At 39.3% G+C, this 27,474-nt stretch overlaps 1 protein-coding gene across 3 annotated transcripts; it reads right to left on the minus strand.

Annotated features, from left to right (window-relative positions):
* HACD2 (3-hydroxyacyl-CoA dehydratase 2) lies at window positions 1–27,096 on the minus strand. Of its 3 annotated transcripts, none has more exons than XM_080399790.1 (7): window positions 26,844–27,062; window positions 21,151–21,268; window positions 20,776–20,794; window positions 16,243–16,331; window positions 10,129–10,250; window positions 9,275–9,453; window positions 1–7,071 (listed from the first exon to the last, which is right to left on the minus strand). In XM_080399790.1, exons 1-7 carry the CDS (start codon window positions 26,972–26,974, stop codon window positions 7,064–7,066), a joined length of 666 nt encoding a protein of 221 aa, XP_080255916.1. In that variant the 5' UTR covers window positions 26,975–27,062; the 3' UTR covers window positions 1–7,063. The 3 variants fall into 3 exon arrangements, with proteins under 3 accessions (XP_080255916.1, XP_080255915.1, XP_080255917.1); XM_080399789.1 differs by having other exon boundaries at window positions 1–6,984; window positions 26,844–27,060; XM_080399791.1 differs by lacking the exon at window positions 1–7,071 and adding an exon at window positions 7,079–8,854 and having other exon boundaries at window positions 26,844–27,096.
* Between the last annotated feature and the right edge of the window lie 378 nt (window positions 27,097–27,474).

The following is a 27,474-nucleotide window of genomic DNA, read 5'->3' on the forward strand; positions in this document are numbered from 1 at the left end:
GTTTTTCTGAATTACACAACTTCAACGGGCAAATAATACATTGTATAGTACATTTATCCCTAAGAATTAATATAATAGCACTACAACTCTAATTTATATGCAAACAAGTATCAGTTTAAAACATGTAACTAAATCATGTTTTTTAACACCAGTGGTACATAGTAAGTTTACACCTTTCCACCAGCAATTTATTTCTTTGAAATCTGGCAAGCGATGGCCTTATCTGCAGTCATGTACCACCAGGAACCTGGAGCACGCTGGCCCATGAATGCTTACATCTGCCCTGTGTTTGTACACAACTGTGTGCCCAGAGCAGGTTTCCATATATCCTTCAATTTGGCAGAAGTTTTTGAAGAATAACTTGGTACCTCTGGATTGCACAGTTTACTTCTTGTAGGGCTTTGACACTGTCAACTGTTTATTTCCAGTCTCACTAAGTAAACTAACCAGCAATGTCTTTACTTTTCAGTTTCATGTCCATTTTCTTGCCGATCCAAGAAAGCTTTTTCCAATCTTCCAGTTTACTAACTTCAGAACAGTTAAAGTGCTTTACTCCATTTAAATTGCACCAAAAAGTTGAGTAAGGAAACACGTACAGTACTCAAACCAGTAATTTTCACAGTAGTAGTTTATACAGAGGAACAGAGGACTAAAACAGAGCACTTAAGTTTGTGCATCCAGTTACCCATAATCATGTAATAAACACCTGGTGGAGAATGAAAGATTTCCTGTTGTCAGCACACCAGCCAAAACATTGCAGCATTTCCATTAAGTGCTGTTATTCTGCCTTAAAACAAACAAAACCACCCAAACCCAAACAACCCTCTCCCACTCCCAAAAAACCAACTACTGCATACCAAAGTAAAAAAGGAAGAAAGTTTTGTGTTTTGTTGACTCCCATATTCTTCGGGAAGCACAGTGGTAGCTCTGTGACCTCCAGTACCTCTCCTCTTCCATCTCTTTTTATTGACTGTCATTTATCAAAGACCACCACTTCTCTTTTCACATCTTTTTTCTTATCCAGCGAGTGAAGAGGTTGTATTTCACCTGAAGAAACCTCTATCTAAAAGGAAAACTGATTTCATAAAAGCAACCTAGCGTTAGGCTGACTGGAAAGCCCTTCCAATTCCTGTATCCTCTGCACAACTGAACTTTTTTGTAGGCATGCTAGATGCAGGAGAAACAGAGGGCTGACCTTTAAATACCCGAAATGCTTCAGTATAGACACACACACATTGATCCTTAAGATTATCACTCACCGTTTTTAAGTGAGACTAACCCACTGTAGTGCCCAAGAGGCTGAATGTAGATTACACAGCAAATAGGATTCTGCGAGTTAAGGTGTTCAAACTAGAAAATGTCAGTATTAAAGTTTTTAATATACACTTGCTTTAATTGATAACAACAGATAGTTTGCAGAAGATTGTGCAGACTGTCTGAACCAGGAGTCAAAAAGGCAGGACCAAAATGCAATTTAGTGTTCACAATTCAGCTGAATGAGCCTCTGCAAAAACTTCTACCAATGAATTTCCCAATACAACATGCTCATGTAGTACGAAGTAATGGAAAATTTCTATGTACGAACTATATATAATTAATTTAATTTACAGAGAGGCAGTTTGTTGTGACATGGAGTTTGTGCAAGTATAACCAGACATGGAAGTGTTTCTAAATATTGTAAATTATGCTTTTTTAGCAAAAGATTGAAATAATATGCATCTACTTAAAACACTAGAAAAATTAAGATATAACATTAACAGTAACATCTCTTTCCCTAATATTAGCATATTATCAATGTCATTACATTAGAGGGAAAAACATACCTGGTAATACTAATGCCCAACTAATTTGTGAAGATATAAAAAGGGCTTTAGGATCTTTTACATCTGTAAAAGAAATTAATATTCTGGGTATCAGTGACCAACAGTATTAATAGTGTTTTAAATTTCCCATCTACAACTTTAACTCCAACTGCTTCAAGGTAGCCTTCAGAAACCACCACAGAAGATATACCAGTTCTCTACAGTATCAGAAGTCATCTGACAAGTGTGGAAGAGTATTTGTTTAGGAGATGGGAAGCAGAATTTAAAAGCCATTTGATATAGAATGGAAGTTCCACGCACTTGAGCAGCTTGAATCAATCAATCCCAACTCTAGAAATGCTCAGTCTACATCAAATAAACTGAATCAGACAGATATTCACACCTTTTTATTTTGTACTCAGCACACCAGCACAGATCCTTCCTCAAGACTTATATCAAGAACTGCCAGCGCTTTAAGATGAGCCTTAAATAGTATTCTGAAATTAATTTGCTTACAGAGAGCTCCTTATGCTCTTCAGACTTTTTAATGTTAACCGAGGTAACTAAAATTGTTTTCACACATACTGTTTTCAAAATGCAAAGAGGAAACACAACTAGATTCTAAGGCACAAATGGAGTTCAGCACCACTCTTCATGACATAACATTTCAAAGAGAAGTTTTTAATTACACAGCAGTGCTAAGTCACAGCTATCATGCATAGGACATGTGCTGATGCTGGGCATGACAACATTATTTCATCCTGTCTGCAATCAAACAAAAAAATCACTGTAGTTGTGCAATCTTATGACAAGCATATGCCTACAATAATAGCACTCACTCTGCAACTACTGCTCGGTTCCTATTAGAAGATTGTAACTTGTTATTTATGAGCAATAATGGCATCTAGACAGTATTTAAATCTCTCTCAGGAAGTGTTAAAAATGCTAAGAACGTTGCCGTGGTAGCAGACACATTATATTTAGTAAATGAACTCTGAAGTATTCTGTTGCATTAGTTAAACATTCCACTATATCTATACTACTCAAATGATTTTGGGTTTGTTTTTTTTTAGAAAACTATCACCCATCTAGAGTACAGAAAACAGGAGAACAAAGAGCTCAAGGATCCTTCAGAAAGTTTTAAGTTTCAATTTTAACATAGCACATTGTTATGAATACCTCCTTTTAAAAATGAAAAGCAGAGCATTCATAACAGTATCAAATCGCCCAATTCTTTTGTTTGAGCTCGAAAGTCATGTATGCCAAAAAAATCTTGTAAATTAAAAGGTACACATAGATTAATAAAAAGGCAGCCCTAACTCACATTTATAAAGTATCTGCTTTTGTTTGTCAAACAGTAACAATACAACACATTTTCTTTAGAATTATTTTATTTGGATTATAGCAATTAGTACCACTGTCAGTAGGCCGAGTCCAGGCAGAGCGCACAGAATTGATTTCACAAGGCAACAACACGGACTAGTTTTTTAGCATACAAACCATTTCACTGCATTATCAAGTAGAAATATCTTCCAAACATGCATAAAAAGTCTATGCTTAATCTTTCAGAGCTCCAGGTAATACCAGATTCCTAAATATACAAAAAATACATTTAACTTATAATCTTAGTGAATCAGACTTATAAAATTACAATTTTATTCTTCACAACATAGAAAAAAATACAAAAATGACCATATATAGTTTTCACCCAAATTTCACTGACATAAATATACATCAAAATGTATGATTTGATGTATACTCATGAAAATTTTAAGCTGAAAGACAGGTTTTAAAATGACACTGCAGATTGGTCCACACAAACGCCAACCTTTATTGATAAATAGTAATTTAAAAACTTTGATAGAAACATCACATTGTGAAAAATTACAATCTACCTGCACTTTAACTTGCACCTTACTGTAATTTACAATATGAACAGTTCTACAATTCCAGTTGTAAACTATACACTGGTAAGAACCTTGGTCTTTTAGAGGATAATGACTAACTTGGACAAAGCTGGCATGGTAGAACATAAAGTACTGGGGACTGATCCAGTGCACACAACACAAAGACTACTAAAGCAGAAAATGTCTGCTGCAGTAGTTTGGTGATGCTGATAGAAAACATGCAATCCAAGTAAATAGTCTGTGGGGGGAAAAAAAAAAAATCCGCTCTGAATTTGTGACTAGTTACTAATCAAATCTTCTAGTATAAAGTTCACACAAACCACATTACAACGTCAGTGACAGTTGAAGGGAAATTTTTTCTTGTTTTATGAGGAGGAAAAACACCCCCATACATGACCAAAGTCAGTATTAGGGAAAAACCCAAAGAGTCGTAGGGCATCACACAACAGTTCTTACTAAGGATCACCTTCCAGTGATTTCCATGGAAGCTAAACATGAAAAAGCACTGCGAGCTGAAGTGCTGGAATTCTTGTACATACTAAGCGCATGTTCATACTTCAGAATATAATTTTAAAATTAACTTTCCTGATAGGATTTCTTACTATCAAAGCAATTTTTTTTCTTTTAGAAGGAAAAGTAACACCATTTTCTTTTAAAAGACTGTAGTTTATTTGTATTTGTGTGGTAAATTAATATTTTAATTAAAGTAAATATTCCATAATAAAGCTTATTCAGGAAGGACATTGGTTGTACAAGCTTTCTCCCTACTGGCAGCTCTGTTTTTCCACAGTGCCAATGCTATCTAATACAGATCTACTACATCTTCCTCATCAACAGAGCTATGAGTTTGTTTCATATAAGAATATTACACAGCCATTTTTTTTCTCCAAATTGGACCAACAAATTTGAAATAAAGTCTTTTATTTGGGCACAGAAATGAAATCAAGAAAAGTTCAGGTGGTGAGCATTGGCAATACCCAATAACCAGAGTACATTAGGAAATCAGACCTTTTAGATGACATCCTTTGAAATACTGACAGTAACTCCTTTGATAGCAAGTGTAACCAAAAGGAGATGTTTTGTTCAAAAGTGGAAGTTTACACTTTTGAACAGTGAGTTCAGTATAATGCAACATTTCTCAGATTGCCACAACAAAGCACCACATAACCTAATGGAGAAATGAACTGGAATTGTTTCATCTTTGGATGCAAAACCACTCTGAGGTTGTGTATGGCCATAGTGTTTTTTATTATAGCCAAAAACTGTCTCCAAAAGGTTTAAAATAGAAGTAAAGATAATTGTCTCTTTCCCTCTCCCTGATTACAGTAGTCCCGTTTGTGTTGAACAGGAGAGGTATTATACGTGTTACTAAGTGCCAGGAAAATTCAGTCAGACTTTTTGATGGAGCCAAATGAAATTACTGAAAAATGCAGGTTTTGTTGTTTTGTTTTGGGTTTTTTTGTTGGTTTGGTTTTTTAAATATAGCTCCGACAAATAAACCAAAATAATTGTAAATCCAGCTCTCCCCAAGTGCTAGAACATACAGCCTGTGCCCTTAGTACTTACTGGCTACACTTAGGAAGAGCTGCGATGCATCAAGCACAGGTAACTGGGACACAAATATGGGCCACATCCAGGAGGAAGACAGTGGGATACTACAAACGCAGTATTGCAGGTACCAAGGTAGTGGTCCCACCTCATTTATGCACTAAATCATGATGTCACAAGAGGGAAGCCGGAGCAGCCCATGTGTTGTTGTCTAGTGGCTCCAACTGGGTGAAGACAGGACTATTCAACCATCAATTCCTAACAGAGCAAAGGCCATAACCGACAATTCATTTCGCCTTTGCTTGGATCTGTTCATTTCCCTGCTCCCTTTGTCCCTTCCATTCCCCACCCACTGCCCCTAATCAACAATTGGTTCATAAATCAGGGCACTGCTCACACAGTGTTAGTGCTTTCTGCCTTGCCACAAGGTTTTCTCATTTTTTGTTTTACCTTCCCACAGGAAGGCTTAGCCTGATAACCCAGAGAAAGCACCTCGGAAAATTTAATTTCCTATGGTCTTCTGCTCTTTCAAAAAAGCAGAGGAAGGAAGGCTTGTCCAATCTGCAAAAGCAGCATGTAACACATGAGATAATCTGCTTTCAAAGAAAGAGCTTACGCATTTGCAACATTTCAGAAGCTGAGTGCCTGGAACTGCCTGCTTGGATGTGCCAAAGTGATACACAATAGTACTTGAGAAAAGTTAGGTTGAGGAGCAAGGCCCTCGTGTGATTCCACAGTAGACCAAATACTCAACACTGAAATGTGAGTACCGCTGAGATAGCGGACAGTGATTAGAGATGATAAAGTAAAAAAATGGAGAGCTGCACCTGTTTCTGGGTGATCTGCCTCCTTATATTGTTTAGATTCATTACCGATTATCACTAGAAATATTACAGTTAGTATTACTTTTGTAAAAAATATTTCAAGAAGTATCCAGGGATGCAGTACTTAAGAGGAGTTTTAATCTTTCAGATAAGCATTACAGCCTCTGAATTAACATTAGCATTTGAGTAATTAGCTTAAACAAGACCTTCAGAGAACACACTCTGGTCAGACACCCTACTGTTTAAATTCCTGAAGAACCACATTCCCCTCATTTCCCATAATTGGTTTCCTGTTCTTGTTCCCATCACCTTTTAAATACACAACCTGCCTTTCTAAACTCAAACACTTTGCCCAGATTATATTCTCCACTGGAGTCTCTGACAAAATCCTAACGTATTCCAGAGCATATTGTTTGCTTTCACAGCAATACATACAGTTTCTGGCATGCAGTCAAGCACTTAAAAAAAGAGGTATCAGTAATATAATCCAATTCAAGCATTTAGTGAGTACAACTTCATCACTCATACTGCAACCTTCAGGCATTTAGTAATAAGTGAAAACCATTTAGCACATCATTTAAGGAAAAGGCTAACTGCCAAGCCATATGAAGTTTGTTTTCTGAAGCACTGCAAGCTGAACATTATTTCAGTGTTTTACATTGTGGAATTTCAGTGAAATCAGATTTATTGGTTATTCTTTCTAAATTATTGGTCTTTTACCTCTGACTTATTTCATATTGATATATTCTTTATAAATGTGCTGGGTATTGAAAAACCTGCAGCATTTTGATGTTTGAAAAGTTCTGAAAAACAGTTGGAATTACTCAGACTTCTTGTGTTCTTCAGTGTGGGAGAGTACCTTTCGCCTCTGATGTAGCATATGAAAATACAGCTGAGGAAAGACTGAAGAGAAAACAGACTTAAGTAAATGAAGTGAGGCTTCCATGTCAATGTAAGATGCAGCGTCACATGCTCAAGGTCATCAATTCTCTATTAAAAGAAAACGTGCTTATCTGCTTTCTGTTCAAGACATCTATTGCCTTTTATTCCTTAAAGAGAATCAGTGATACGGTCCTTAGGCTTCAGTACTATTTATTTTTTGCTAAAACAATCACATTTTTAATTAAACGCAAAATGCCTTATTTAACTGCATGTACAAGCAGGATGACAAGCTTCCTGAACTGCACACCCACCCCAGAAACATAATACATTGCAGGGAGGAAGAAATCCTTCTGAAAGAATTAAATTTCCAGATTTGTTTCATTTTGTGTAATTCTGGTGTCACTTTTTGAGGATCTAAGGAACTTTACATAAACCACTGCCTCTTTCATTTCTTCTCTCTGTATCCTCCATGCAAAGCTTTTTCTCATCCTGTTTCTAAAGGCTACATTACACAGTATGTCTGCAGAATAAAGCTGGGGATGAAAAACATACATACATGAACAGCAAAAGCTAAAATGGCCATGAGGCGCTGAACCTTTGTGAACCAGAAGAAAATTAAATAAGGTCAGCATCAGCCTAAATTATGTTACACATGCAAAGTGTTAATCTTAAACACAGGCCACAGTATTTAATTTTTGTACTAATTTTTAATTTTTTTTTTTAAAAGGTTAACATTTTTTCTTTGGGCTTTCTTTACCCTGTATTTAATTTCCTGATCATTTCCTCCCTATCCTGGTTCACTCCAGCAGTGTTAGGGAGTGAATACAGCTGTCCAGAGACACATAACAGAATAGAGAGCCAAGTTTGTTTCTCCATTAGAAGTCTAAGTAATGGAGATCCATTATACGCAAAGAATTTAATGACCTCTTTTCTAGCCAGATATCAATTTTGACAGACAAGTACTAAATCAGTGATTTAAAAGTGAGGTAAATGGTAAGATGCATCTATCAAGAACATAAAAACCTCAGTATTTAACAACAGTTTTCAAAGCTTGCTTTTGCTGTGCTATTAACATTCCCAAAAATTCCAAGATCTTCAGTGGGTTCAGAAGGTGTAACTCCAGTATACGCAGCTTTTATGAATGAATAACCCAACTATGGTGTAATCAATGACTGCAATGAATATTGCTTTCCTTGTATCTCAGGAATACCTTTATGTGAAAGGGCACCTAAATCCGCTCAAGTCCAAGCAGTTGGTTCTGAGTTAAAATACCAATTCACAATAATAATTAATTAATAATAAAAACTTTAAAAAGACTGACTGCACTTAAGTTACATGTCATGCATCACAGAAATTACCTTACTTAAGAGACAGCAATTTTGATGGAAAAAGCAGGCTAGCATTGGTACTTGGGTTCAGTAGGGGTTCCCTCCCAAATAGGATCTAGCTACCATACAATTAATACTCATGGTTATTTTGACTAAACCAAAAGATATTATATTCTGGCTGCTTGGAGTTAGTAACACCAAGATGTTTGGAGGAGGGTGACAAGGAGTAACAAATGCATGAAAAGTGGGGTTTTTTGTTTTTTTTTTTTTTTTAAGAACAGCTGGAAGAACTTACAAACCTTGATGTCAGAATTACAAGACTGTTCACTGAAAGTGTAAGTGCTTGTTATAAAGCAGGCACAGTACTGAAATTTAAGTCTCTGAATATGGTTTATCATTCTGCACAAAGTTAATATAAAGACTGCTGCAGAGATAGCCAACAGCAGCAACATCATCACTAGGTTATTCTGTATCGTAGACATCATTTGCACATTTAAATTTGCTACAAGCTTCTGTGTTCCTATTGCCCATTTCAAAGCAGCAAAGCCAAATCTTCATTCCATCTATAGAACATTAAACAGAGACTATGTCAATTCAAGTTAATTCAATAGAAAAGGTTCCCTACACACTAACGCCAAAGCAATACTCTTATTCCTGATAAAGAACTGAGTTCTAAGAAGCTGTTTGGAACTTTGTTCTCCTAGAAGTCTGTAAGTGGGGAGAAAAAACCCAACAATGAAGATGTCAACATTTGCCAAGAAGCACCACAGTTATTTTATATTCCAAGTGTAAGAAAAAAACGTATTACTGTTTTGCAGGTGTTGGTAAAAAGCACTCCCTGCAGTTTTAACTCTGACATTTTTCTTTAGATAATTTTCAAAAATAATTTTGCAAAATCAGTTATGTAAAAGTTAATCCCACAATTACTAGCTTTTCCCACTACGTTTTTTAATATTAAAAAACCCTAACAAACTCATACTTACTTGGAATGTAAGATATCATAACCAGGATCAGGAATGTATAGTAGTCAAAAGAGAAATTGTACTTGTTAGGTAAACTAATGGAATACAAGCCAGACTGCCTGACGAAGGGTAATGCAGCATATATTGTGAGTAATTCGCCTGAGACTCCCATTGGATACAATACTATAAACAAAGTGTACCTAGAACAAAACATTTACGGAAAGGATTAAAAGTTACAGCAAACTCTGACAAATTATATATTAAATGCTATTATGGATATTCAAGTTTTACGTTCTCAACTCAGTATTTGTTTTCCTTAGCTCTTATTTTATTAGAGCATGGCAAGGTATGAACATTACTGCAAGATAATTATTCAAATCAGCAATCACTTTGAATTATTTAAAGATTACCTTTGAGAATCTAAAACCTTTAAAACTATGCTCCCCCACCCTCCCATCCCACTTTGTTACTTTGATTTTTGTAACTCTTTGATGCAGGTCATTATATTACTTAAAATGGGGCGACAGTTGATATTAATCAATGACCTCACAGATTGTTTCACATACAACCCTTGGATTCAAGGGTTAACTGTTAAATGTCAGTTTACTTACTGTTACCCCTTACTGTTAAATGTCAAGTTTCTGACAAACACAATCACTGTGTAAATGGGATTGATTTCTGACAAACCGCTCCTTCAGCTTACAATTTAATAGAGGTTTTTCAATGCAGAAATCTGCTGGAAAGAAGCCAGGAAGTCACAAACAAGGCAATTTCCTCAAGGTAGTGTCTAATTTTTTGTACTGCAACTATTTAAAAAGTTAAATAACCCTGTCAAATCAGTGCTTTAAGGCTATGATTTCTATTATGTCACCTACCTGGCCCATTTGATGAGATAAGGGAGATGGTTTAACAAACTAAACGTATAAAAAGAATAACGGATTATCTCAGTGATTGTCCAGGCCACTACAAACAACAGTACGCTATCTTCAGTTTGTACCTGTAAAAAAGAAAAAAAACCCTCAGTATGAATTCAAGCATCACTGATTACTCATCAGACCCCAAAAAAACCTCAAAGAAATCAATTCCCATGGGTTGCTTTACCTTATCATTTTAGAGAACAGACTCCAAGAATGAGCTTAAAAGCAACATTAGTAACAACAGCAAAAAACCCCTTCTTATCATGCTCGATATTTTTCTAGTCGCTTAGGAACAGCTTTGCTTGGTGATCAGGTAACTTAAGATCTCCCATTCTGCACAAGGTAAATTGGTACAAGAAACCTTGAAACGGTGAGAACTCCTAACTTCCCATTCCTATACAGTACCAGTTGTTTCAGTCTGATTGCTTCCCAATGCAGCAAGCAGAAAGAATGCTAATACGTTAGTCTAACACCTGATATCTAGTTTAAGCTATATTCTGATCCTAGTCCGTGCTGCTTCTAAGTGGAAACACCATCTTCTCTCTACAGATGAGAAACTGGATCCTAATTTTGAGCAGCAGCAGCACACCACCTAACACCAGGGCACAGGCTAGGAGAAGAAAGAAGCTCAGATTGTTTCACCTCTGGTAAGCTTGACAGCTACCTGCTTCACTGTTCCTTCCCCTTTTTCTGCTTATTTTACCCAGCCTAGCTCCTCTAATGTTACACTCAAGGCATTGTGTTTCACTGCTTTACACCTCTTCCAACTTTTGTTTCAGACACACACACACCACCGGACAAGCTTTTACTCCCTTCATATTTTGAAGCTTAATTTTCAAAAGCATATTTTAAAACAAATCATTAGACTTACTATTTTAGGAGCATAATTATGAGGTTTAAGTTTCAGATGGAATAACAGTGATGAAGTAGTATGAGGGGTCACATATTCACACTACAAACTCTTGAGAGCGCAAACATGTTTTTTATGCAGCCCTCCCCCTCCTTCCCTCCCCTTCAACAAAATTCTCAGCTGTACAAGTACCTTGAGCCCAAATTCAGTGGACCGTGGGAACAAAAAGAGCTCAACCACAGGGGCCCGCATTTTCTCTTTTCCTCCAACTCTTGAAAAAAGGGAAAAGGAAGTCAGTAGGTGTGGGTGGTACGCTCTATTCATCTTGGGCAAAGTACATGTACAAACAAAAAAATGAACAAGAAAATATATGGGCAATCAGAAACCTTTTAATAGGAAGGGACTGATCATATATTTGTGTGTAGGAACACTCATGAGGATTACCCATAGAAAGCATTTTGTTGCAGATTACAAAACCAAGAAAGATTCATACAGCCATCTTGGGATATCCTGGAATGCAGAGCTGCTGCTAATCTATATTCTGCTGCGTATAGCATTTCACATCACTTTCACTGCATTTTTCAGCAAATACACCTTGTCCTTTTTCCACATGACACACTGATAACTTGCTTATGAACTGATCTCCCTTACATCATCATAAAATAATAAAATCCAAAACTTATTTGGACATTTTCAGAGAAGAGACCAAATCTATTTTCACATTGCTACAGGATCCTAATGCTCTTTGGGGTCTGCTTTGTAAGCAAAGCTTAGTTCTCAACCTGGAAAAGTTAACAGCACTTCCTAGATGATACTGTTTCCGAGGAGCAAGATGCTTCACAAGCACTCCAGAGCTGCACCTTCTGGTCAAATCAGGAGTAGCAGCTTAGCAAGTTCATCTAAACTTGTGCAACACAGACTTGAACCTCTACTTCAAAATCCCACTTCCTTCCCTAACTATGGAAGTCAGTAAAACCAACAAATTTGTAGCTTGAAGTAGCACCCAAGGACATGAGCAAAAACAAGCTGCGAAGCTAATAGTGAACAATACACGTAGAAGTAAAAAATCTGACCGTTACAATCCAGTTCTATGACAGGACTTCCGTAACACTGCTTTCCCAGGTCTAGCCTTTCCTATCTACTTTAAAGAACTGTGTTTACAAGTTATTCAAACAGTTCACACCATTATAAAACACAAACAACCCTGTTACGGTCACTTAAAGAATCACTAATTGTCCTGTTAATAGCTTGTGTCCCTATTTCAGGAAGGAAAAATGCTGGAAATTGGTGGTAATTTTCATACAAAAGTGACCTGTACAGTTTTCACATAGTTCCATACTCTGCAGTAAGGAGCAGAAGACTACTGTGCCTTTTATCACCATATTTTTACTACATTCCACAACTCATAATTAAGAAGTATGTTTCTTACACACTAACAGATCTGTCAGATGTCTGTCACTATTGCAACATCTCTTCGAGGACTGACAATTTTTTAATACTTCAGATAAATATGTCTGAGATGCACATTATCAACCCCTGGGAACTGATCTACAAAACAGTTTCTCAAGAGTCTTACTCATTTAGGCACTGCTAATGCTGCATTTGTATTGTTCCTCTTCAAAGTTGAGGATAAGAGGGACAGTAGAGCCAGTAAACAGTAGACCCTTAATAAACCACTAAGCCAAATGCAGTGCTCAGAATTCAGTTTCTCTTCCTCTACTTTTACATGCATTTTTTGAAAGAAGTGTTAGTCAAAGCACATTTTCCACTTTATTTACAACTTATTTGTCCAACTGCCTTAATAAGGGTCAATCACATCAGAGGCATAATTTTTTGGCATGTGTTTCAAATAAATTTATCATCAAGGAAGGTCCTGAATATATTTTAGTTTATCTTCAATACTGTGAATATCAGATGATGTTTGTTAAAAACATAAGAGAGCCCATAGCCTTTTAAGATGCAAAGATGAGAACTGGGAATTGACAAAATAAAGCCCAAGAGCTTTTTTTCTGTTCTCCTTGTTCATGAAAAAGGAAGTTCTATAGATTTCTCCATGTTAAGAGTAACAGTTTGACAAATTACTTGCAGGAAATTTCAGCTTAACACATAATGAAGCAATCCAGTGCAGAAGACTAAAACCAGCAGCACTGTAATGATGAAACAGCATGTCTCCCTCAAGAGCACTGGTCCTCTGGTACATTAATTAAAAATAATTTTTTTTTTTTTAAAAAGGAAGCTTCAAAGTAGGCACAAATGGCCGGACAGACATTTGTGTTATATAGTACTACTAAAATTTTGCATAGATGCAAAGCAGTGATGAATCGGGCTTTTCAACTGCACTCACCCATGTAGAGTTGTGAAAGAAGCATCGACTTCTTTTACTACAACTTAGTCCTAAATACCATAAATTAAGATGATCTTCCTTCTTTAAGTATGCTTTAATACTGATTGAAGATGTCAGTTCACAATGGCAGATACTAGAACCTCAATTACCAACTCAATATGCTGTACATGTCATCTTCACACCACCCCTTTTGACTGTGTGTTCTGGAAAGGTTCCTAAATATCTACACTATGCTTACCTGCAACTTCTCTGTAAGCGAACCCGACTGGATAAGCCTTAAATCACTGCTGACACCGTTTTTTAATTATCCATCAGAATTGGGTGTGGTATTATTTATCAGAACAGAACGCTACAAAGGCCTGCCCATGATGTCACCAGATGATCTAATTTTTCGCATAAATTCAAAAAGACAACTTTGAACTGAAGGGCACCTTCTTTTCCCCTACGCCTACCTTGCTCTAGCCCTTCATGCCAGTCCCCTATCTTCCCTCCTTTGTAGGAAAAACAGTAAAATTCCCCAAACCAATTCCTTTCCAATGTAATGACAAAACAATTATAAGCACTGTGTTACATGCCAGGCCCTCCTCCACTAAGCGAAGTTACTCATATGGTGGAGGTAAGGGGAATCTCATTGCTACCCAAAGAGGTGTGCAGTGCTTTAACATTTGCCATGCTTTGACATTTATTATAGATACTTTCATATTGAATTTAACAACACATCAGCACTAAATTCAACAAAAAGCACAAACATGTTAGTGGCAAGAAGCATGCTTCAAATCACATCACATATCTAGAAGTGTATTCTGACAGAAAGGAGGGATGCAATACAGATGTTTCTTCTTTTAACTATATTATATATGAAAACAGTCTGGAAAAGCAAGATACTGAACAAGTCTCACTCAAAAAGTTAAAGAGAAAAACTGCGGTTTATTTTACAAGAACCTCATCATGCAACTGCATAGCTTACAAGTTCCATAAAGCTGTGTGAGAATTTAATCCTGGACTTCACCATGGAGCTCACTTGTGCAGACAGCCCTTTAGAAAAAGTAGAACACTTGTGACACTTTCAATACATCTCCCCAGGTAGAGACTGCATGCTTTCTAGTTGGGGGAAGGGGAGGGGTGAGAATACAGCCTCTTCATTTGATTTATTTGCTCTAAGTCACAGGTGACAAAAATCATCACAAGATTCCTCATCCTTACCATTCTTATGCCCACTTTCTAAGACATCAAAAAGTAACACATAATACAGTCTCTCGCAAGACTTTAACCAAAAGACCACACAAATGTGCAGAAAAAAAATATCTATGTGCAATAGTGTTGAAAGAATCCTGGTTAAAAAAATCCTTGGTAAAAACTGATGTTAGGCTGAACTTGTTGCTTGCATTTTCTCCCATTTTGCTTTATCTCTGGTGAGAACGTGGGCATAAGTTTCAAAAAACCTAACCTACAATCATTTTACAGACTTCCCTTTGACGTAATTCTAATCTGTGCAATTCAAACCTTAACATTTGGGTTACTTCAAAACCAGGAGGCAATTCACAAAAGCAGATTGTCAATGTTCTTTATGAAGTATCCCACCATTATACAGGTAATAAGCAAAACTACAGGCATATTTCTCTAAAAATATTTAATATATGTATCTAAAATCCAATGTCTTGGGATTATGGCTTTTTTTAGTTCAAAATCTAGTATTTACCTCTGGTAGATTAACAGAGACTGGAGTACATTTATTTGCACCAAAAGTGAAATCCATCAGAAGATAAATATTTACAAGACTTTGAGTTTATTGAGAGAAGAACATTCCTCCACTTTAAACAGCATAAAACTAAGGCTCCACATGAACAAGCATCATAGTACCAGAAAGAGCTGTTAATTACTAGGAACTATAGTGACTGATGTTACTCTACATGGAGGTGGATGCTCTTGTAACAGGTCTGGAGCAAGGAAGAGAAAGCAGCTTCCCTGAAGACTTGGTAATGAGACAAGCTCCTTAAAATATTCTCCACGTCAAGTCACAAAAGACCTTATGCATATAATGACACTAGATGACCATCACTTATTTCAGGCAGCCACGCTGACACTGGTATCAAGACTAATCTCCTTTAATAAGAAGAAACTCAGTAAGATTTGATGACTAAAGTAACAGCACAGATGCAGCATATCTGGGCTACTACAAGGTATTCAGATGACATGAAAGAGTCAGTCAGCATAATCTATATCAATTACAGCATATTTAGATTTTTAAAAAGCTGGCAGGAATAATTTTCAAATAAGATTGCTTACAAAAGATTTTGCAGAGATTTGTATAGCATACAGTAAACTTTGGTGTGGCGAGCAATGAGAAAAAACATGCAGGCCCCAAACCCCACTTACGCTTTAATGTAAGAAAAACAAATAAAGGAGAGGGGGAAGATTATCCTGGAGAGTGATAATAGAAAACATCCAGGCATTGCTGTGCACAAACAGTTGAGGGGGAGCTTCCACATGCCACAGTGAAGAAAGCAAATTGTGTATGAAAGAGGGGGCCAGTGAGGAGATTTTGCTATTAATTATGGCACTAGTGAGATCTATACTGGAACACTGTCCCAAATTCTAGGTTCCATATTACACACTGGAACCTCTTTGAGTAAGGACTGCAAAATTTGTTCAGGAGCTAGATGTCTTACAGTGAGAGAATCAGACCTCCATCTATTTGATTGTAAAGAAAAAAATGACATCAGATTTATTTTTATTTCTTTTGATCCACAGAAATTCACATAAACAACTTAACACGTTGGCATAAAAACAAAAGTAATTTTAAGGAAAGTATGACAGCAATTGACACTTTCTTAGCATGGATCATTAGTTTTTCTATCTATTTTGTATCTTAACTTACCTCTTTTACACTATGTGTTACTGCCCACGTCAGGAAAACCCTTGACATCACTTGGAAAGCAGTCAGAACAACAGAAGAGGGAACAACGCCTGGAAGATATTTTGCAATTAGTAAATATTCCTGACTATTGGGGTGGGAAATAAAACACAGCTAAGCCAAAGTCCAGTTATTTCAAATTTCTGGAAGGAAAACATTTAGGTTTTTGAGAATATTAAGTCGGCCCTGTGGTGTGTTTACATAGCCTAATACAACGCAATCCCCTGACAAGATTTTGTGCATCAAAATGCAAATAAAAGTACTTGGTCTTGTTGCAATCACAGCACATTTGTTAGTACACAAAACGGCTGAATAAGATGAAATAACTTCAGTCAAATAGCTTTTGGGATATAGTTTTTCAAATAAATCCTGTTTGATTAAAATATCCAAGATACCCTTCATTACTGTGATTTTAAAAGTAAAACCAATAAAGATATTTTGCACAGCATATGCCAAAAAACAGCAAGCAAAGTAACTACTTTGAAGAAACACTGATCTAGCCCATATTCTGACAGATACAGTTTATAATTCCTTCCTGGGAAGACAACATCTTAAAAAAAAAACCAACAAAACCAAACCCAAGGAATAGCTGATGCACTGGTAGATACAGAAACAATTCTAACATTTTCTCAAGGAAGCAGATTTCACTGATTCTTCTAAGGAATTTCTGAGGTGCTGATTAAACTGCCACTAAAAGGTTCCCACACACCCAGGTCTGACAAAGCAGTAATAGTTTTAGACTGCAAGATTACACAAAATTTCTAAACTTCACAGCACAGTTTTATTTCCTTCCAGTAGCATGATGAAGACAAATGCAAGAGCAGTTGCAGCTCCTAAAATAGAGTAAGAAGTACTTCTAAAACTAATGCAAATCACAGCAAGCAACACAACAGCCTCATAAATATGTAAAGACCAAATTGGAAAGTGGGAGAGGAAGAAAGAATAAGAAAAGCTAAAAGCAAGTTTCATTAGAATTATTTTCAGTCACATAGTCGTTATTTTTCAGAGTAAAGGGGGGGAGGGGGAGAAATCCTACAAAGAGTTCTCTTCAGTTTTATCACATATTGTTCATAATCTGATTTCTGTTGTAAAACCTTAAGGGCAGAATTTTTGTCTGTGACTCAGACAACACAAAAGGTGGTGCTATAAAACCCTGAAGTCCCACTCCTATGATATAACATCTTTTCTTTTATACAATTTAGATCATCCCTTCCTAAGGAAAATCACCTAATGTTCTTGCAAAGGAATCTATAAATAAGCTAAAAAGACTGTGTAAGAACCATCCAAGATTATCTCACAAGTTAGACAAACAGGGTTTTTCATTATAGCCAAGACAATGCCAATCTATGCCAAAAACAGGAGATGAAAATATGTGACTCACCAGCTACAATTTATGTAAACTTTATTTGCCTCCAATTACTTAGTCATTGCATTGAAAAGGTATCTGACAATCAATTTTAAATCCGGTATTTTTAAAAAATGTCTGTCACCACTTACACAAGACTGCATGTGCCAGAGCAGTGCTTGACAGAGGGTGCAGGTTCAGAACCAAGCAGCAAGCCATGCCTGGACCTTTTCCGGGTGCTAGATGAAGCCTCCCACCTCCAGCAGGAAATCCTCCGACTCCCAATAAATGCTTCCTCTCTCCCAGGGAGTTCCCAACTGAGAACAGGCTGCACGCACAGCTTACAGGTAGAGAGAGCCCTTGTATCCCTCCTAACTGAGCAGGCTAAAGTGAAGTCAACCAGTGCCAACTCTGGCTTACCAGAGGGTTACTGGTAAGCATCACCATGGGAAGAAGGCTGGATGCTGTAGGCTGGGACTGTACTCACCAAAGCCTTCTTGCTTTTCTCCATTCCATTCACAAAATTCCTGTACTACTATTGCTTCTGCATTTTGGTGGCTCCTATCATCTCTTTCCATACCAAGCTCCTCCAGGCAGAAGCTCTTCCATGCTATCAATGCCATTCATACTCTCGGGTTCTGTCTGCTACACAAATCAAGGAATCGCACGTTCATGTTCCATTTGCCTGTCCTTCAGTCTCTCCTCTAGGTCTCTGGGTTAGATGTTACCTCCTCTCTTCATGCAGAGCACTCACTCTTCGTTTTTTAAATCTTTGCACACGCCAAAGTTCTGTTCTCAACCATGCTTGACAGAGACATTCCCCTATCAATCTTCATATTTTTAAGAAGTTGCCTCACAGATGCTAACATTTCAGATTCTACTGAAAAGATGTGGAAAGAAAAGTTACGCTGATACACACAGCCATCTGTCACAGATAAGCTCCTCTATTGACAGAGAATTCTGCTCTAGTTATAGCAATTAGGTTATCAAGGGCAAAGGAATCTGCAAATTTCTTGTTTCTCCTCACACAGAAACGTTTACCAGTCAGTAGGACTACAGCAGACAGCAGCAGGGTATCCAGCTGTGCAAGAAAACTTAGCTGACAAATGCTTCCATTAACAGAAAGAAAGGAAAAAAAAAAACCCACCACGGGCAGTTATAATAAAATAATGAGGGTTTTGTAAAAAACTTTGTTAGGGAAAGCAAAAAGATATAATTATAATGGTATAAAATGTTGCAACATTCCGCTAATGGCTCTCTTCGCTAACATTAAATTGTGTGACTGAGGACAACTCGGGCTAAATGGATCCACACCTCAAATCAGCTGAGCCAGGGTTATTAGCTATGCACACAGACAGGCTGGTACAGTCATCTTGTTTGCTGTTCTGTACCAACCTGGAAGGTGAAATGTAGGACTTGCTCTTTCTATTCACTGATTTGTGTGGATGTATACTCTAAAGTGTGAGGAAAACATAATCCAGTTAATTTTTTACACTCTTTCTTAGATTTAACCCTAGTAAAAATTGGCATCTGCACACAAGTTCAGCTTAAGGAACTAGTAGTGCATTGTAGATTTAGGATGGTGAAATAGCATTTTATCTGTAAGTTTTTTTGCCCAGTGTTATGAGATTTAACTTGTCCTTCTTGCCACCTGTTAAGTAAGACCTCAAAAACTTCACATTTTATTATTAATTTTTAACAATTTTGTAAAAAGTAAGTGTGGTTTATTCTGATAAAAAACAGTAGTTGAGGTTTAATAAAATAGTGTTGGAAGGACTGCCTTGGCAGCACAGGCAACTATATGATAAATGTAGTTTAATCTGAGAAGCCTTTACATTAATTTAAGGAGTAAATAATCACTCATTTCTTGGGATGATCTGTGCACAGTCTACAAACCACCCTTTATAAAATAACATTTTCAGAGTAAGTGAATTATTCAGGAAAGTCAGAACTTCATCAAACACAGTATTACACTGCCCTCTGCTGACAAATTTAGGTATATGACTAACTTTTCCAGCTACCACATTTGGTTACTCAAAAAAAATGGTCTTTTGCACAGGAATTCAATATGACCCTACAGTCTAATACACTTGCATAGGAATTCAATATGAACCTACAATCTAATACACCCTCCAGTATTTAGATTATTTGTACGATACGTGAAAAATTGCAAGTTTATAGCTGCAGCTTTAGGAACCGTAATGCCATCTTACTCTTTAAACAGCGGCTAGCAAACATTCAGAGAGGAGCTCAAACACTTGCATTTAAAATCACAAGACCAACTACATGAATGTAAGATTGCCTCTTTCTGAAGACTGGATCGTTTAATAAAGTCAGAGTTAAGCAAAGGCATTCGGACAGGCACTGCTCCCTCTTACAGCAGGTTGGCTTTGATCTTACGGAGATTACAACGCATCATCTAGTCTATGAACAAAATATCCAAACGCTGAGGCCAAAGAGTTCCCTACTCATGGCTAACAAAACAGACAAGACACAATCCTGTCACTCAGGCATGATGCTCTTCAGGTTGACTGAACCATCACAATGCTACTGACCCCAGGCCACGTATACACAAGAGTTCTGGCTATCACACTAACAAAAAAGCCTAACAGTAGAGGGTAATAAGAATTGTCTAGTCAAGTCTTAAAAAATTCTTACTCTCCCAAACAGCACAGCCAAATCTGGGATGAAGAGTGGTTACCCCTTCCTAATTTTACAGTGTATATCTATGCTCTATGGACATGGGAAAAGTTCAAATGCTTGAAATGTTATTTTTATTGGATTTTAAGTTACTTCCAGCTAGATAGATTTTTTCTGAGGAAAGACAGCTTGGTACAAAAGATTACAGAATGTAGAGATAGATAGTAATGATCTACTATAAAACATTTATGAAGTGCTCTAAGATTTGTAGCATCGGAAGATCTAGATAAAAATAGCATCAAGTAATTGAAAACCTGTTACACTATTTTCCTTTTTGTGGTTTAACTTGTCAAATTATTTAGTAAAAAAATGGAACATACTTCAAGCAAAATTAGTGAGTTATGCAAGAATTAAATCTGGCAATTCATACCCCATAACATTTTTTCATGCTAATATATTGCTAAAACTGCAGTCTTTACAAAAATAGTAAAACTGAAAATTTGCAAGCTTACCAAATGCACAGTGCAGAATCTAGAACAAAAAGAAAAATTTAAATCACTAACATTTCAAATGAAGCAATTCAGAAACACATTTAGTTCTATCACAAGAACTTAAGATTCAATATTTGTATTTCAAAGATTAAGCTTAATATCGAGCTCTGTGGCCCAAGGTAAACAGCAGACAGCAAGCTCGCTCACCACTTGCTAAAAAGAAGAATTCAGCATTTGTGTGAGGCATATTTCTTACATTTACCTTCAAATTGCTCTATAAACGCTAGTGAGAAAACAGGCACCTAGAAAGCACTGTTCAACAAAGGCTGTCTTACTTCTCCTAAACAAAACACTCATGCAAATATTAGTGATGCTAGGGAAGATGACTACACCCACCTCAAGCAAAGCTCCAGTTTGGAAGAATTTCAGGGGCTTTTCTATTGAATAGTAAAGGCTATGGTAGCTACCTTTAGCCAGGTATGCTCGAACTAGACCAACTGCAATAACAAGCCATCTGAAAGAGAAAAAAGTCTAAGGTAAGGAGACATTAAGCAGAGCACAAATACAAACAAATCCTTAATCCCTCTTCTGATGTCTGAGAAAGCAGCAGGCATGTAACTATCCTGAAAGTTATAACTTCTTGCCTACCTGCTGCAACAATGAAAAAAATTTGCAGAGGATCCAAATATTAAATGAAGTTAAAGATTATGCATTTTTTAAACATCTTTTGGCACCAACATCATACCAATATCTTTAACGTCTAACTTTATTTTCCAGTGAGCTGTGTTTGATTTAGTTATGGAAGGTATTAATGATACTTTAAATAAGACTGGCATCACATTTTGTTTAGTTTAAGCAGAAAACCATTTACTGCTAGTCAAAGATCTCTTACCATAACATAAACAATTAAGATTGAGAAGGCATACACTTTAATGTTTCAGTTCAAAGAAAACCCTTAGACTTTATGAGAGACCATCCAGCTTAATTGCTAGCATATATTTTATGAGAAACAGTTATGGATAAGTAACTGCAAGAAAACTGAGCCTGCTAACATCCTGAAGACAGCAATGGACATTCCTGTCCCAGTATTCCTTTTTAAGCAACAAATATATTTAGGCCTATATACCTGCAACTACACTATAAAAAATGTGACCTGTTAACCCTGCTGATCTTCCCCTCGGGTAATTCAGGAAGCAACCATAAAAATTCTTCCTCCAGTCCAGGCTGACGCTGTAACATCTTTCACTACCAAGAGCTGTCCAGAGCCAGTGTTTGCCCTCAACCTCAGAAATTTTTCAGTGAAGTCTAGGACAAGCCACAGAACTTAGGTGGGTACATCCCGGTCAAACACTTTTTAATTTGAAATTAGCATCTATAGTTAACTTTAGTATCCAATTGCTTGTGGCAAACATGGGGAGAAGGGGTTAGGCAACAATAAGTGGGAATCGTTATTCAGATTTTTCAATAATAACTCTGGCACCCAAGTTCGTGTTTACAACAACATTTGTTAGTACAACTGAAAAAAAAGCTATTTCATTTCTGCCTGGACTTCTCAGAAGACAAGCACCAAAGAAGAGCAGTAGGAGCGGGGAAGAGAAATGGGAAATGAGAAACAAGTCCCCCCTTTTTCCAGTAGTGACAAGTCATTTCAGTTAAAGCTGTCTTGTGAAACCAAAAGAAAAACATGGGCCAAGTAATTGCTGTTTACGAAGAATCAGATTAATTATGTATTTGGACTTCAGTGCAGAACAAACTTACAAACCAGTAAGTGCTATAGTATTAATGACTCTACCTTGCAACACTGACTGCTGCTTTTTTAGAATAGTAAATCAGAGCTGGTTGACATTGTCCTGCTCACATCTGTCAAGTTTCTCCATTTTTCCTAATCTTCTGGGTTTGCTGAGAAACTTCACTAAATTAAGCAATTTCTCAGGTTGCACAAGATAACAGTTCTTGATTGCACCTGCAAAGTGTTCTCACCTTAACCAGCCCCTTGCTCATCTCCACCCTCCCTGCCAGAATACTGACTCCGGAAAGACTGTACTTTCCATTATCTCTGTCCATTTCCGTACTCTGTCCCTCAAAAAGCATTTAACAGACATCAAAGTATTAATCTGTTCAAAAATTAGAAGCTATGCCTAGTTTGTGTTGAAGCTTTTAGTACATCTATCCTGCCTCTGTAGTTCTTACATAGTTCTTTACCCTCCAGAGAAAGTGGAGTAAGTGAAAGCGAGGAAGATAACTGGAAAAGAAACTTTGTGAGAAGTTTAAAAGGGCAGCAAAAGGCACCACTGTCACGTGGAAGCTAAGCTGTAAGTGAGGGCTTCCAGCTTTCTCTGACCTAGATGCTAACACCTACCTGATACACCAGTTGGACTTACGTTTCATTAAATTACCACTGCCATGCATGTAAACTTTAAGCTAGACTCGTATGACACTCTTTGATTAGTCCAAACTAAGGAAAAAGAATACCGCATCCACATGGTTTTAGTTGCTTGGACTTGACCAGCAAGTTTCATGCTCAGGTCCTCAGTTCAATTCCCTTTATTTCTCTTACAAATTATAAAAAGGTGTTCACTTATGCAGTTTACTGAGTTTCCACATCATTTAAACAAAAGAATACAGCAAAGCTATGCAATGAACACACCTGAGAAGGGAGAAGTGTACTCTGACTGTCAACAGCTCTTCACTGAAGACACAGACAATGAAACTCACAACCCAGAACAGTCTTTGCTCAATGATGGTTACACAAACACTTGTGAAACCAAAAGCTATTACATTAAGATTATCTTGTTGAGTGAAATCCTTTTGAAATTCATGGTTTATACCATCATCAGCTGCTTCTACCCAGAAGTACTAGTCAGTAACAGTGCTTGACTAAAAGTAAGAAACATAATGGCATTTTAAAGTAGCTTATCAAATATTTACGCTTAACTCTTAACAGGATGCCCTCCCTCCCTCCCCATCCCCCCATTATTCAGTGATTTCAGACAACCATGGTTTTCAGGAAATAGTTTCTATGCTGCATCTATGCCTCCAGAATGAGCTCACTATGCCAGGTCAGGTATACTTCATGCTGTGATAGGAAAGTAACAGTTTGACTGAACGCAAGAGAGGAAAGATACAATGCTTCTACAGCTTAATGCTTTGAACCATGGCCAAAAACCCCTGAGCAAGTACAGCTGAGAACCAGCTGCAGGACTGGTTACATCACATTGGTCCCTTTTCTGAAAGAAAATACCCAAAACACATAAACCAAATGGTAAGGGTATGCAGCTTCATTTAGGAATCCACAGGTATATGCATTTTTTCTACTGCTCTGCTTTTGCAAAAGCTACTGTATTACTAGAAATTCATACACATATACATACCAAGTATAACATTAAAAATAAGATTATTTTTAGAATCAATGTATTTTCTTTAGCTAAGTCAAGATAAATGCAGAGTAAATAAAATATGCTGAGATTTTTCAATGATTACTTGATCCATTTTATATAAAGCTAACAGCTAAGGCAACTATGATTAAAACATTTACTACCTATTTATTGCATGACAAAGCTGTTGCGTGCTTCAACTTTAAAAGTCACCTTTTTGTAAAGCAAAACAAAAACCCACTTAAAAAATTAATCCCGTGAAGCATCACTTCATCATCTGAGCACTTTCAAATTTTTGGTGTTTTCACAATTCTCTTTCCAAGGTTGTGCCATCTGAGAAACTAAGTCTGAGCACTCTGATTGACAGGGGGGGCAGTAACTAGTTAGTGCCACCAGCTGTGCATCAATCTTCCTATACGAAGAACCGACCTCCTGCCAAGCAGCTCCTGAAGACTGTATTGTGAAGTCTTAAAACAAAGAAAATAGCTGAGTCTTTTTAACTAAGCTCAACATTAAATATTGCGAAGTTTCAGCAGCGTTCAGTGGAAGCACAAAACACTCACCCATCTGAAGACAAACTATCAGTCAGAGCCCTCAATGATCTACCCCGAAAGAATGGCAGTTAGTGACAACGCAGAGATATGAACCCCGATCACAGGACTCCTACAGTAGCTCCCCAAATTGCAGAAATCATCAAATCACAAACATGGTCAGAAAAAAAGCAGCTCATGTTAAAGCACCATAAGCCACATAACCACCCAAGATGAGAATTTTCTAGGTGGTTTGGTATAACTCAGGAAAACAGGTAACATCATGATCTAGATTTACCTGACAATGGGAAGCTGGACACAGATTTATCCTATTTGTTTCTGCATTTCTAACACTTTGTTGTAGTTTTTTCTTCTGAGTAAACAGAAATTTCTTATATTCAGGAATTTGCCTGCTGTGATAAAAAGTTCAGGACCTTTATAGAAACTTTGCATTTCCACTGCAGTTCTCCCTCACGTTTTTGATGTTTTTTGTTAACATAGGTGATTGCGTCGCAACCCAACAGAGCACGAGCTCAGAGAAGTTAACAAGTTAACATCGTGCAAGGCCATCACAACAAAAGCAAAGACCTCCCGTCTGCCTCATCTGTGTTGTATTGCTCGTGTAATCAAGTTTTTCTGAAACAAGAGATTCATTTTTACTGAACTGGTAAGTAATTATCATTCTCCTCCATGTGAAATACCCTGCAAATATCAGAGCCATAAATCTGCTTATCAGGTAACAGGCCTATTGAGTAATGGGTGTAACAAGCACCTTCTGAGCTCTCTGCTCCCAGCTACCTTTGTTCCATGGAAGTATAACTGTCTTAGAAGCTGAAAGAGCACCAGCTGTCACCAGCAAAGACAAGAATCATCATGTCCAACTGCCTTATTAAAGTAAATCATCTTTGTATTAATTCTATAACAATCTTTCCCCAAAACAGTGAGACTAGTCTGCCTGCCTGACTCCTCACCTGCCACGATTTATCTAGTGGAAAACAGGTTCGTTCGGGATCCATTTTAAACAGGTTTTTCTCCTCCTGCCCAAATATCCTTACAAAAGATAGTTTTATTTTTATCTGGATTTCAATGAGAACCTATAGCCTCTTCAAAAAACCCAAGTCTCCTTGCTCCACCTCGGGAGTCCCCAGTTGTCGCTATTTTGATTGCGATGCACCAGAACACACCGAGCGCGCACCAGCCGGTCCGAGTCTCCGTTCCGCTATGCAGGGCAGGAGCGGAGCACCAGGCAGGCCCGGGAGCCCCCGCTCCAACCCACGCAGCAGCAGCGGACGGTCTGCAGGGCACGGGGCTGCACAGGATGGCAGCGCTGCCCCGCACCCACCGCTGCGGTAAGCTCCCTGCCGAGGGGCGCTGGAGCCCCGGCCACAGGCAGCGGCGAGGCCAGACCAGCGCTCCAAACCCCCGCCGGGACGGGCCCAGGTGCCGGCTGTGCCGCGGCACGTCCCCGGGACCGCGACCTGTGGCACCGCGCTGCGCCGGGCGGGGGCGGCCCGGGCTGGGGCCGCGCTCCGGGCATCGGCCCTTCCCCGGAGCGTGCGGGAGAGCAGCCGGGGAGCCGGCAGCGCAGCCTCACGGGGAGCCCCTCTCCAGCCCCAGGGGGTTCTGGCTGTGCGGGTTTAGCGTTACCGACGGCGCGGAGCACGGCCAGCGCCGGGGACAGCGGGCACGGCCGGCAGCGGGGGGCACGGCTCGGGCTGCGGCACCGGGCGGAGGGGCCGGGCATGGGAGCGGGCACCGCGGCACGAGTGGCCTCACCGGCGGCGCCCAGCACGCCGCTGCCAGCCCGGGCCGCCGCCGGGACACGCTGCCGGGCCCGCCCGCGCACACACGCCGCGGCCCGCCCGAGCGCAGCCCGCCGGCTCCCACCGCTGCCGCTCGGGCACCGCGCCGAGCCCCGCGCCCGGGGGCCGCCGCCTCCGCGGGACCGGCTCCGCCGAGCCCCGCCGCGCCGGGGGGAGCCCGGCCCACGGCCGCCGGCAGAGGGGCCGCAAGCGGCGGCCGCGCCGGAGGGGGGGCAGCCGGTGCAGGGAAAGTTTCCCCGGCGCGGGCGCACGGCGGCGGGCCCAGCGGGCGGGGCGCTGGGGGCCGCGGGAGCCGGGGCGCAGGCGGCGGCGCGCCCCGGCCAGAAGACCCCCGCCAGCGGCGGCCCGGCCCGCCTCCTTACCCCGCCGTCATCACCACGTTGTAGAGAACGAGGTAGGCCGTGGCCAGCGCGCCCGGGCCCTTCCTCCGCCGCGGCTGCTGGCTGCCGTAGCCGTTATCCGCCCGGCTCCCGCCGCTGCCAGACGCCGCCATGTTGCGGCGCTCCCGCCGCCTCCGCCCGTTCTCGGCGTACGGCGGGGCCGCGGGGCGGGGCCTGTCCCGGCGGCGCCGCCATCTGGGAGGCGGGCAAGGCGCCGTGCGCAGCCGCCGGGCCGGGCCGGGGCAGAGGAGGGCGGCGCGGGCTGCGGATGCCGCTGTTCGGGGATGCTGCCGCCTTTTCGATCTTCTAGTTCTTCAAACAAAGAATGCAAGGTCAAATGCCGGTTGGAGTAAATTGCTCGGAGCTGAATTAGATACCTATCCCATCAGTTTTGAAGTAGGGCTCATTGTTTCTTGCAAACTAGAAGAAAAAACGTCTTTTCGGGTGAAGCGCCTTGTCGATCACTTTGTAGGGCAGGTTAAAAATGCCCCGCTGCGGCCTCACTCCTGAGGGAAGAAGTAGGACTGTCACTGCCTTAGAGGCATTAATAGCGTTGTCATGTAAAGGTTATTTTGGGAATATTTAATAGGTTTTCATCGCTTTTCTAGTTTAA

This window comes from Falco punctatus (genome assembly GCF_963210335.1).
Source record: "Falco punctatus genome assembly, chromosome: 8".
Classification (NCBI taxonomy): Eukaryota; Metazoa; Chordata; class Aves; order Falconiformes; family Falconidae; genus Falco; species Falco punctatus.

What these genes read in the sequence shown, in the direction of transcription:
- HACD2 (XM_080399791.1), bottom strand. Translation starts at nt 26,974, where the DNA reads ATGGCGGCGTCTGGCAGCGGCGGGAGCCGGGCGGATAACGGCTACGGC. An exon ending in TATCTCATCAAATGGGCCAG is followed by an intron (nt 9,454 to 10,128) that starts GTAGGTGACATA and finishes GTTTTGTTCTAG; the next exon opens with GTACACTTTGTTTATAGTAT. An exon ending in TATGATATCTTACATTCCAA is followed by an intron (nt 8,855 to 9,274) that starts GTAAGTATGAGT and finishes AATGTTCTATAG; the next exon opens with ATGGAATGAAGATTTGGCTT.